At 36.0% G+C, this 13,621-nt stretch overlaps 1 protein-coding gene across 5 annotated transcripts in view; it reads right to left on the bottom strand.

Annotated features, from left to right (window-relative positions):
* The window catches only part of LOC101851216 (regulating synaptic membrane exocytosis protein 2), a gene marked incomplete at its 5' end in the record, with an annotated part of 104,424 nt that overhangs the window by 20,586 nt on the left and 70,217 nt on the right, over positions 1-13,621 (bottom strand). For all 5 annotated transcript variants that reach the window (XM_035971935.1, XM_035971933.1, XM_035971934.1 and 2 more), the window contains 8 exon segments: positions 2,697-2,820; positions 3,734-3,841; positions 4,802-4,967; positions 6,079-6,209; positions 7,240-7,364; positions 8,914-8,966; positions 10,877-11,000; positions 12,305-12,412. In XM_035971935.1, coding sequence (XP_035827828.1) covers positions 2,697-2,820; positions 3,734-3,841; positions 4,802-4,967; positions 6,079-6,209; positions 7,240-7,364; positions 8,914-8,966; positions 10,877-11,000; positions 12,305-12,412 — 939 coding nt within the window.

Raw genomic sequence — 13,621 nt, 5'->3', positions numbered from 1 at the left:
CTCCGTTTTTTTTTTACATTATACATTATGAACCTAGCAGATAAAAAAGAACACCCCAGAACTTATACTCAGTTCATATAAATCAACTTTTTATCTGTATCTCTCTCGGACAATTTTTCACCAATAGAAACAAAAAAGTATAATATCAAATTGAGGGATGAAATTTCTATGTTCTGATCTAGTGTTTCAATATTATCATGGACATATTACTTCTTTATCACGACTTTTTGTTCTATGATAGAGTCATTAGCATGCTTTTGAAAAAGGTTTTACTAATACACTTATGTAGCTCAGCCACTTAAAAGACATTACCAGTTTGTGAAACAAAACTAAGAGGAGCTGAATTCTAGGACAAAATTGATGGAGAAAAACATTCTACAACGTTAGCGCTACAGTTACTTCTTTTATCTTGTCTTTTGTTCAACGGTTTCAGATTTTCTGACACGATACCTTTGGAGTGAATGAAGGCAGATCTTGAGAAGTGACACACTGCACACACAAACCAACAAACACACACACACACAAACGCACACACACACGCACACGCACACGCACACACACATGGAAACACACTGGTGTAACAGGGAGCTTGAGAAAAATCCACATAGATCAAAATAGACGTGGATTACATCCAAAAGAATGTGTCGGTCTTGTGTGTGCATATTGTGGGACAAAAACACCTCTATAAAAGACAAAAGTAAACAAGAACATTCAAGACTTAAAAACTATTTTGTTTCTCAGCAAACTGTCATTCTTTCTATTTGATAGGCTCTGAACTAGTTAGAAAGTAAGTTTAGGTTATTTGTTTCATGGAACTATTGACACAATTTGGTCATTTATGAGTCACATTTTGATTTGATCTCTCACCATCTGTTACTATCTATGAAGTTAAAAGAAATGCAGACATCTATAAAAACCAGTTTGTAAATACTTGTATGCTAAAATTTACTAAACTTACAGACAGATTTTTTAAAAAGGTGATGATGATGATGATGCACTTTTTCTTGTTCTTGAATATACCATTCCACTCATTTTAGCATACAGTAAACAGATCAAAATGTTTTATTAAGAAGTTCTACTGATGTTTAGAAAACAACAATATCTTTGGCATAAGAAATGTGCAATAAAATTTTCACGCTTTTACTTTTCAAAAGATTGATTTCAGGTTTCTTCTGAGTTGAACACTACGTGCCACTAGAAAGTTCCTTCTGGTATGGTGCTTGCATTTCTGTTAAATTTGAAATCTATGGCTCAGGGCATCACAACTCCCAAAGAGATCATGAAAGACGCCCTTTGAAAGCCAAAGACACAAGTGGTTCATTTATGAGAAAAAGATCTCTTTTTCGCTCAAGACAGCCAAAAGCCAAAACAATTTTTTTCTTGAACTTTCAACGTTTAAAAAAAATTCATTTAAATGACGCTAAAAAATCCAATAACAACCAGGCCAAACCGTGCTCTGCAAAAGCCTCTCAAAAGTGGTTAACGTTTGGTTCATACTAAAAAATAAAAAAGAAGAGGAAACAAACAGGGGTGAATATAGTAAGTGTTACTATATTATTATTATTGTTGATAGCGGGTACTTTAAATACTCATCGTACGTCTCATTGCAAATACAAACACAGTCAACACGTACAGGCCAAGCACGTAACCAAAAGGACTATACATTTTACCAAAACAAAAAAAAAGCTCCAAAACAAAATGTAACTGACAAAGCACTTAACCCAAACAACATTACGGCACTTATAACCAACAAGACGACACACCAAACCAATGAACCGACGCGGCGAAACACTGAACCGACAAACCAACATGGCGAAAAAACATGGCGAAAAACCTCAAAGTGAAGTGACAGGACGGTAATCACACAACGAAACAAAAACAAAACGAAGTGTCAACTCTTACACTCACAGCTTTTTAAAAAAACGAAGTTCAAAGTTTTCAGGGTGCCACATAGATTTTGTAAAGCTTCCGCCGGAATAGTCTGTATTCCTGGAACGGAAAATGTCTGGGAAAAAAGACAACCCTTAAAAAGCTGACGTTGGTGAGATTGGCAAAGCAAACAATGTTTGTTACTCGTGTGACAAACCAGCGGTGCAGACGTCTGAATAAAGAGATCAAACCTACAGGTGTCTCAAAAAACATATATATGAACACCTTTTCACTTTTATTCATACCCTATCCCTGAAAGGAACTCACCGAAGGTTACATCTTCACAGAATAATTAGTTGAAGTAAAAGTCTATTGAGAGAGGTTTGATTTGTTCAATGTTGAACTAACTTCACACAGACTGACCCACTGATACTGATAGGAAAAAAAGAATGGTGAAATTTATGAATGGTACAGGTTCAACACTCTTAGGTTAGGTTATTTAAGGGGCTGGACCTCCCAGTTTAACATCCATCTCCGAAAAGACCGAGCCAAATGGAAAATTCATGAAAACTGCCTTTCCCAAGGACACAACGTCGGACCGAACTGAGGCTCAAACCCCCGGACCCGCAATCTCATGATTACGAGTCCATACCCTAACCACTATGCTACTGACGCCACTTGGGTACCTTCCCCTCCCCCCCTCCTCTTCGTAATAAATAGTTATTTAGTTACGAGGTAAAAAAGGCACATAGATTGTTTTTTGAGACACCTCTTGGTTGATCTGTGAGACCGACCCTCCCAAGACATGACAATGTCACTCCACTCACCAGGAACAACACCTATACTGTCGTCAAAGTCCAGTTCTGACATGTCACTGTCGCTGAGCCCTCGCGTGCTGATAGGTGGAGACAGGTGGTCCTTGCGGAGGTCGTAAGGGTCTTGGCTGGTCTTCTGGAAAACGAAAAAAGAAAAAAAAAAATTGCACCGGCTGATAACTTAGTACATAAATAAAATCAGTTTTGTGCCGATATGATCAAAATGTTCACGCATTTTCAGAAGATGATGATAATTTTGTATAAATAAAATCAGTTTTGTGCCAATGTGACTTAAATGTTCACGCATTTTCAGATGATGATGATGATGATGATGATGATGCACTTCTTCTTGTTCTTGAATAAACCATTCCACACATTTTAGCATTATCATTTCGTGACCTCAGTGCTTTCTTGTCGCATCTCCATTTTTAATAACAGTGAAAACATTTCACAACCAAGAGTGAGCTTGAGAAGAAGTCACATTTTCACTGTTTAAAAAAATGGAGATATGACAAGAATTAAGCACTGAGGTCACGATTACTTTATACATCCTTCGAACTCTGGTCCTCCGAGTCAGGAATAGGACCTGTGCATCAGAGTTACTGAGTGTTTACGCCTATATGTTTGCTGCCGTGTGCATTTAAGAGACAAAAGGGGTAAAAGCAGAGCACACTAAGGCATGCGCTTTGGTTAGTCAGGTTTTTCTGCGAGAGCATAATAGTACTATGATGATGACGATGATGATGATGATGATGATGAGATGATGGTGATGACGACGATGACGATGATGATGATGATGATGATTACCAATATCATCATTATAAACATTATCATCATTATTATTATTATTATTATTATTATTATCATAAATACTCACGTTATCTTATTAGCATGATTTATAACTTCTATAAATGGCTAGAATATTATTATCATAACATTACATAATATCAAACAAATGTTTGTTGCATAACTTTTGGCATACATGATGTAACTCAGAAAAAAACCCTGCAAGAAATAAGACAAGAACTGTTAGACATTCGGCAGTTTACCGAGCGTGGGGAAGAGGCTGGAAGTGGAATGCTGGCATTGTCATGATGATCCAGTTGGTACCAATATGGCTCATCATTCAGGTTGGCAGTTGTTAAGTCGATTAAAACCTGGGAGAATAAACATGCAATGTAAAATTAGGTAGAATTAATGCAAGTACTGTACAATATAAAAAACAAATGCAAGCCCGACACATTGACACAATAGTTCAGATTGTAAATTTATAAAAACCTAAACTATCAAATGTCACTCTTGATCGAACTCTGATCCACCACAGTCAACTGAGTCTACACATACATTTTAACAGAACAGAATTCAGAGGAAAAACAGTCATACATCCACAACAAAAAACAACTCAACTCAGCAATGAAAAACAACATTTGGAGAAAAGCGATTATAACCTTAGAATGTTGACCCAATGTCTAGCACATTTTTAATGATTGGTTAGGTACAACATATTGAAAAAATATTTAATAATAAAATATTCAGACTAGAAATATTATAAAATCCCTTCAATATGTTATTAAGAAATGGTTAAATGAGTCTTTTCTGATGGAACAAAATTTTTGACCAGATACAACTTTTTTACTTTTTCATCCCCATTGCTCAAAAATAGCTTTGCCGACTGCTGGGACCTTCTTTCTCCAGGCACCATCACATATTATTATATATACATTATATGTTTACAACATGATCAACCACGAATAGTTTAAAAAATTTAACTTTAAATGTCAAAGCATTATTGTGAGCCTTTAATCCTTACCTAGTTAACTGTAATGTTTTTCACACATATGTGGGGTGAGCTGACAAAATGAGTTACTTCTCGCAATCCACAAATGGAGATATTGGCCAAATTTCGACACAGGGGTCAAATTTGTAGATTTTCTATTGAAGCCATGTTCTTTAACAATAACAAGCCTTTTATTATTTCATACTTATAAATTGTAAAAACTTCACCTATATGCGTGGCGTATCTATAATTTCCATAGGTCTCGAATCTGAGAAGTAACCCATTTTGTTGGCACACCTCACATATTTGCAGTGACACAGGGACTCACAAAGAGACTTACCTCCCCAAGGAACTCGCTGGCACCAACTCGATCATAGTCCCAGACCGTCGTCTCCAGCAGTCGTTCATGCATGTCATTCTCTTTGACAGGGCAGTAGATAAACGTTTGATTCCACGTGGGGTCGATGGTGCTGGCCACAGTCTTTGTTCTGCGCTTGCTCTTTTCACTGAAACAAACAGTAGTTTTTACTTTAGTAAGGTTTTACGGTACTCGCAAGTGCAAAAGGTCACATGAGCACTGAAACAAACAGAGCAAAAGTTTTTTTTTACCCTGGATTAGAATTGGGGCGGCTCACCAGCATGGTTGTTCCGACAGCGAGCCGCTGGAAGTGGCTTGCCGGAGATAAAGAGTTAACATAGAAGCTACAACGGATAAATACATTCATCTCCTGTTCAACTTAATCATTTTGGAGGAAAGCCAAGAAAACTTTCTTAACAATCCAAATTCAAAAACATTCAGCTGAAGTTTTGAAACAAGATATATCAATCACACTATATCCAAGCATGAAACCTACTGAGCTAACAAAACATTTGTCTATAGAGATAGGCTTCACCACAACTTATACCAATACTCACAGAAAGGAAAAAATAGTAGGCTATGCAAATAAATTCCTAGTTGAAAAATCATCTGTCACTCAAAGGTATACTCATATTAGATTACAGAGCCCACATCTCACATATTTGACAAGTGGTCTCTGTTCTCCTGTGTCCGTTAGTAAAGACAAGCAGCATCTCAGCATCTGTGGTGTTTATTTTTTTTAGTAGAGGTTTTACGGCGCTTGAAACTGCATAAGGTCATATGAGCACCAAAGGGATGGATGTCAACAGAGAAGTCTTTACAGGGAATCAAGCTTACTCTGCTCACCTTTCTAGCTTCAACAGCACAAAGTCTGCTTCGACTATCAAGGCACCCCAGAAATAGCGGGTCACAAGAGTGTGACATGCATACAAAAGAAGTAGAGGAAAAAATGATGACAATAAGGACTAGTAAGAAAGAAAAAGCAGAAGTTCCCTGTTGCAGTAAAGGCAGTTATGAGTATGACATTTATGAATCAGCCAATTTACAATTAAAATTTTACTGTGCATAAGAACAAGTTAATGTCCCCACTTTGTCCAGCATGATACCAATTGTGCTAACTGAGTGCACATAGATAGATAGATAGATATGCAAGAAAGTAACAAACACAAAAAAGAAGGAGGAGAGATCAGCATGATAGATGTTTGATAGGATAGAATGAGCAAACCACACCAGAGCACCCACCAACCACCCACTCATACCTTCGGTCTGGCAACAAGTAGATCTTGCAGTAAGGGTTACGGAACTTGCCGTTGTCGGTCAGAGGAAGGTCAATGGCATTGATGACAGTGATGATGAGTTGATAGCTTTGAACGTCGTACCACAGTTTCACCTGGTGAAAAGCAGACAGAATTAAGGTATAATGTGTGAGAGAGTATGGTGAAATCAGGCGCTCGTCAAAATAATGAAATTGTAGAAACAGGCATTTTTCGGCCTCTTTGGCAATTTTTACTGATTTTTGTTTTTGCTCTAACTAAGCACCTTTTATGTCCATTTAAAAACACAACTCAGTTTTGAGTTTACAAAAAATCGTTAAATAAGGGCATAAAAAATTAAAAAAATTTCAGTTTCAAAGACTTTCAAACTATGAGAATAACCAGGATTTGGCTGCCATTTTCTTGTTAATTTTATAGTAGAAACCAGTCGATCCCCACCTCCTTTATTCACAAATATCTCGACTTGTATTCAAGATGGATATATTTTTCATCGAATGTAAGACAAACGAACAAGTCTTTGGGTGATATCAATAACTTCACATGCCCAAAAATGGAAGAGCGCCTGATTCCACCATGTCATGATGCATATACAGTTCTAGAAAGCCTGTACTATCACGATAGTATCAGATGATATATTGATAGTTTTGAACGTCGTACCACAGTTTCGCCAGGTATGAATCATACAGAACTAAGATATACAGTTCAATATAGCCTGTTCTATCAGGATGGTATCAAAATACAATAAGAACACTGGTTGTGTATCTAGTTCTCTTATCTTATCTGACCTTATTTTATACAAATGACTACAACTCCTCAAGAATGGTTCTTTTGGGAATAATGTTTTTGTTGGAATAATGTCACCGACAAACTTACTTCGTCTATTGTTTTGAGGATTACGGTTGTTACATACAAAAATCCTGACTATTATGGCTACTGCTATCATTGCCATTGTTATTAATATGATCAGTACTATTTTATTGTTGTCAAGAGATATACTCATATGTCAAAACAGATAAGCAATTTAAGAGATTGTTCTTTTATACATCGATGTAATTATACTAATCACTTTCTAAACACACAACAAGTCGACAGCACCTCTTCTGTAATAGTGGACACACAAAGACTCAATCATTCTCCGCTGTTTACCTGCAGCTTTCCTGTGATGGGGGGAGACAATGGCCTTGATCGCAACCTTGACCTTGGCTGAGGTGTGGGGACAGGATGTCGAGATGACCTTTGAACATCTGGAATGGCTTCTTTCAACCCGTAATCTGGGAAAAAAAATGACACGCGTATCAGATGTTTATTCTAACGTTTATTAAATTTAAAACTTAAGCTATATAATATGTAGGCTACTGGATATCAGTAATTACCAAGCTCTTCAGCCGCAACATGAAAGCTGTAACTTTTTCTGCTCTCTGCAAGCCTTGTTATTCTACTATAAACATCTACGAGAATGACAGAAAAGTGTGCACTATAATATATTTAAACTAAAGCTAGTCCCAAATGGCCCACAACCCTCAATGACTGACCACAGAATTCAGAACACAGAAGTTATTTAAAATATTATTTCTTAAAATCCACTACGCCATGTGGTTCATAGTTGTGCTACTGAGCAATGTTATTTATTTTTAGTACAAATGGACGAGTCATTCAGTTTTAGTTTTTAAAGTTTAACACCACTTGCAACACAAATAGGCTAAGTCATATAGGTGCCAAAGGTTCAAGATTTTCATAGAGAGTAACACACAAAGAAAAGAAGGAGGAATATTCACTATTAAGTATAAGACTCTGTTTTGTTTTAGTAGAGTTTTATGGCGCTTGCAACTGCATAAGGTCATATGAGTGCCAAGAAGTGGATGTCAATAGAGAAGTCCTTACATGGAATCTGACTTACTCAGTTCACCTCTCTAGCTTCAACAGCACAAAGTCTGCTTCGACTATTAAGGCACCCCGGAAATAGCCGGTCACAAGAGTGTGACAATCATACAAAAGAAGAAGAAGAAAATGACAATACTAAGGATTAGGAAAGAAAAAGCAGCAGACGTTGGATCAGCCCATTTACAATTCTACTGTGCATTAGAATAAGAAATGTCACCCCTTTGGGAATGGCCTAAAGACACTTCACCCAGGGGGTGAGTATAAGACTCTGTCACACATTACTTTTCATAATGGCGTATCACGGAGCCTTACACTAAACAGTTGAGATAAAGACAGTAGACGTTTGATGCTGAAAAAGAAGCAGCAAACCACACCAAAGCACCCCACCCACCAACCACAGACAAGTTCGGAAGGTTCTAGATGTTCATAGAGAGTGATACATAAAGAAAAGAATATAAGAAATATTCACTGCACTGTATAAGGACTCTGTCGCACATTACTTTTCATAATGACATTTAGTGGAGTCTTACAGTAAACAGTCGGGATAAGGACAATAGTGAGGTGAGCTGACAAAATGTGTAACTTCTCAGATTTTAGGGAAATATATATATACATATATATATAAATATATATATATATATATATATATATATATATATATATATATATATATATATATATATATATATAAACTTCATAGATGGGGTCTGCACAATTTGTTTGTATGGAATAATAAACGACGAGTTAAGACTTGAAGAAAATGGCGTCAGTTGAAAGTCTATAAATCTGACCCCAGGTTTAGTGTTGGTTTTGGGCTGATATCTCCATTTTTGGATTGCGAGAAGTAACTTGTTTTGTCAGCATGCCTCACAATAAACATTTGATGAGAAAGAAGGAGCACACCACACCAGAGCACCCCACCAAAGACAAGTTTATTACCTCTAGCATGGTCAGTGAAGGAAGACTGGACCCCTGGGGGTGTTTCTCCATGTCTGCAAGGAAAAAAATCCAAAACATTTTCTAAAATGAAAACAAAATACAGACTTTTAATTTGCAGTCACACACAGCCAGCCAGCAGTACAAAATATCCCATCTGGTCACCCAGTCAGAACAGTGACTGTAACAGACTTCTCTGGCCTGGAGCAGCCAGGTGACCAGAACGAATAATTTCACTGGCGCATTATTGCGCCAGGTGACAGCAAAGTGTTAACTAAGTGAGTAGAGTAATGATGAAAAACTAGACCTTCTTTTCTGTCTATTTTGAAACAAGTGAAGTACTACAAAATATGTTAAGAATTGAGTAATGTCTTTGAACTTTGTCATTTTTAATGTTACAATTAATTATGATGATGATAATCTTTATTACTAATCTCGACATTATCATTAATATAAAGGCCCACCCTGCCCCAATAATGTATCATAATGATAAAATTGGATCTTAGTTGGACGGTATAGATTCCCCTGTTCTATATGTAGGCTAAGTGCATTGATAAATGAAACACTGAAAATAGCTTTGATGAAGTCCTGCATTTCATGAAAATTTGGCAAAATATAGCCTACTTGGTTGTTTCAGAATGTTATCACAAATTTTAAAAAACAAACTATCAGTAGGCTATTTAGCTTTCTTTTCCTCATTTAAAAAAAAAAAAGAAATCATGCATGCACACACGAACACACATACACACACACACACACACACGCACACACACACACTCACACACACACACACACACACACACACACACACACACACACACACATTCTCTCTCTCTCTCACTCACTCTCTCTCTCTATCTCTCTCTCACACACAAACACACATACACACACACACAAATACACACACACTATGGACACACAAATAGTCATCGAATAGACATACAAAACAATGTTTTTCTCTTACACTTGACTATGACTAAATAGCTTGTATTGATGAATATTCATATTGAGTCTTGCATTTAAAGATATTATATAGAAATCATGTTTACTGCTAACATACCTTATTGTCTGAATTTAAAGGGTATTTAATGTCCCCAACAATCTTCCTTGTTGCTTTCACAATATCGATATCATAAAGCTCACAGAGGAGTGAACTATTATTAACTTTTGCTGCTTTTTGTACCACTGTCAGTATGTTAGTCTTTCAACTCCTATAAAAAATGGCAGTTTGCACTGTATGCTTACCAGGAAGTTGAGATTGTTTCAGAATGCTACCTGGTCTACTGGGGTAATAGTATAGATTGTAAAGCGCATAGAGCTTGCTGTTGAGTGGAAACTTGCCCTATACAAATTATGCTATCTATTATCACATTGCAAGTCAAAGTGTCCTAATGACAGGAATTTGTGCTCTAGTAATAATAATAATAATAATAATAATAATAGTAATAATAATAATAATAATAATACTAATAATAATACCACTAATAATACCACTAATAATAATACTAATAATAATACTAATAATAATACTAATAATAATAAAAATAATAATTGCATTTATATACCAGATATCAAGGCTCTACAGAATGCTCTATGTGATTTACAACCATTATTATCCCTGCAGTCCATAGAACACTCAGAAAAATTCTCAGCTTCCGGGGAAGCATACAGTATAAGCAGCTGACAAAGCACTCAAACATTAACAAACGACAGTCATAAACTGAAAATCATGAGGGTACCAATTTTGAATGCTTGTTGACTCATAACTGTTTTTCGGTTCAACTGTTGGTTGATTATTACTGTTAGATTTTCCATTCAACAACATTTAACAAATATGAAGTCATGAGTCCACAAGCTTTTAAAATTGGCACCCTCACAATTTCCAGTTTGGGACTACCATCGTTTTTCCCCAGTGCTCTTCCAATGGTATCTATTATAATCACTCCGTCATCAACTACCGACTCACTTGGCACTCCTGTGTACTATCAGCTCCACCTGTGGTTCCTGTTTGGACTCGAGAATAATATCATAAACCTCATCGAACGTGGCGCCTTGTAAAGACCTCCCGTTCCACTCCACCACCTCATCGCCTGGAGAAGAAACCAAAAATAACCCCAAAGATAATCACAGAACTTAGAATTAAAGACACAACCTACGAACAATGAAACCGTGTCAAGCAATAAGCTGGTGTTGTGGCTCCTCTCAGCTGATACAAAGAAAGGAGGAGGGGAAAAACAGTTGAGTTTTTAAAAAGTGGTTTTTTGTGCTTCGTATTAATTACAGTTATTTCAAATAATTTACATCGAGCATGAAAAAACAAAACATCTCCAAGATAATCCTAGAACTCTAAGAAAGAAACAATCTACGGACAATGAAACCGTGTCAAGCAAGCTGGTCTCGTGGCTACTCTCAAATGATGGAAAAACGGGAAGAGAGAGGGAAAACCCTTTTTTTCTAAAAGTGTTCTCCTGTGCTTCGTATTGAATAATTATAAATTAGAATATTTCATAATTTACACCTAGCATGAGAATGTCTTCTAACTTTCCATACAAAATGAAAGTAGGTCATAGCTGGAATAAAAAGTCTTAAAAAAAACCCTGATCCCCAACGCAGAACATAATACGTATTGATTGTATACACTAAGTATGCTATTGTAAACCAATTTTCCTTATGGGGATCAATAGCATTAATTAACATTCTATTGAGTTATCTTCTTCATTTTTACATTATACCACAATCAATTAAAAAAACCTCCAGGAAACCATCAAAGCTATAAAAAGCAAACGATGAGCAAAGAATGTACTACATATTATCTTCTACATGTTAACTTTATCGCAATCTATAAAAATAAGAAAATAAACCACCTTTAGCAATAGAGCCAATGACGAGCAGAGAGTGTACAACATATTATCTTCTTCATTTACACTTTATCGCAATCTATAAAAATAAACCTGTAAACCACTATCAGCAATAGAGCGAATGATGAGCATAGAGTGTACGACATATCTTCTTCATTCTCACTTTATCGCAATCTATATAATTAAAAAAATAAACCTCTAAAGCAATAGAGCCAATGACGAGCCAAGAGTGTACAACATATTATCTTCTTCATTTACACTTTATCGCAATCTATAAAAACAAACTTGTAAACCACTATCAGCAATAGAACGAATGATGAGCAAAGAGTGAAGTTGTACCTATCTTCTTCATTTTCACTTCATCACAATTTATGAAAATTAAAAAAACCCCATTAAAGCAGTAGAGCAAAATGACAAGCATAGAGTGTACGACACATATATTTTCTTCATTTTCACTTCATCGCAATCTATAAAAAGAAAAAAGAAAACCACCGTCAGCAATAGAGCAAATGACGAGCATGGAGAGAAGTCCCTACCTGGCCTCAGGTGCCCCACGGTGTCTGCTATGCTTCCTTTCTTGACTTTGGTAATGAAGGCACCGAGCTTACCAGAGTCCGACACTTTTCCACCAATCACTTTCAGACCTGTGGACAAAGGCAATGAAGAAAAGTTACCACAGCACTCAGAAAGTACAGGAGATTTGAGGGAATGAGTTACCAAAACAAATAGGCCAACGAATGTAAATTTGAAATCTACCTTAAGTATTTCATTCCGTAATTAAAGTCTAGTTGGGGTTGGGTTTTTTTTTCCTTTTTAGAAAATGTTTTGTTCCTTTTTAAAAAGAGTGTTAACTTTTTTTTTGTTTCGTCAGTCAACTCACAATAGTTAGTTCGTCATATTTTTCAAAACAATATTGAACCCACAACAACCTAAGATTGACGAACCTGCTGGCAAAAATGTCAGCTGACTTACGATGAAATCCCTTCATTTCATCCATATTCAGACTGCACTTAAGCAACCCATTTGATGTTCTTCCTCAATAACAAAACCCGCACAGGAAAACAAACAACTAAAATCAGGAAAGGTAATTCAAATTACAGAACTTCAACAAAATAGATGGATCTTTTCTTTGAGGGTCTGGAGTACACACATAAGTTTAACAGCTTGTTTACGAATTGCCAACTTCTAACCAATTTTACCTTGATAATTAAATGATTATGTCATCATATGGCTACCATCATTACAAAAATATTCTAGCCAATCAACGACTCTTCATCTACTGATTAAGTCATGCTGATGAAACAGAAAACATTTTTTTTGAGAAACAAAACGAAACAAAACGTAGGACAAGTGAGAAAACTGCAGTGTCCTCCACACAGTCACATCCTTACCTAACACCCAACAAGTAGTAATTTACAGCTTGCAGCTAAAAACTAAACGTTAAAACGGAAAATAGAAAATAGTGATAAATGATGGACATGATCACTAGTTTCCAATTGGAATATTTTCCTTTCTTTGTCACTTTTTCTTTGATATAGATATAGCAGTAGAGGAGAAGAAAATATTCAAAATCAACAGTAAATGCATATTATCAGGAATTAAGATCCTTATCTCGCGTGGTATATTTAAACACATAATTTTGGCAAAGTAGCCAAGCAGCATGAATCTGAAATGCAATATAAAAACCACCTGTGCTGTGACCTATTGACAGCAGGAATTTATACATACAATTAAAAATAAAACACTCAAATAGTGATGTAGGTTAAAAAAATCAAACAAATAATTTAAATAACATATCATCATTGCCCATGGCTGGAAGTGGGACAAAATATGAATAATAATAATAATAATAA

The sequence above is a fragment of the Aplysia californica genome, unplaced genomic scaffold (assembly GCF_000002075.1).
Source record: "Aplysia californica isolate F4 #8 unplaced genomic scaffold, AplCal3.0 scaffold00541, whole genome shotgun sequence".
Classification (NCBI taxonomy): domain Eukaryota; kingdom Metazoa; phylum Mollusca; class Gastropoda; order Aplysiida; family Aplysiidae; genus Aplysia; species Aplysia californica.
This window is presented reverse-complemented; position numbering and strand designations above follow the sequence as displayed.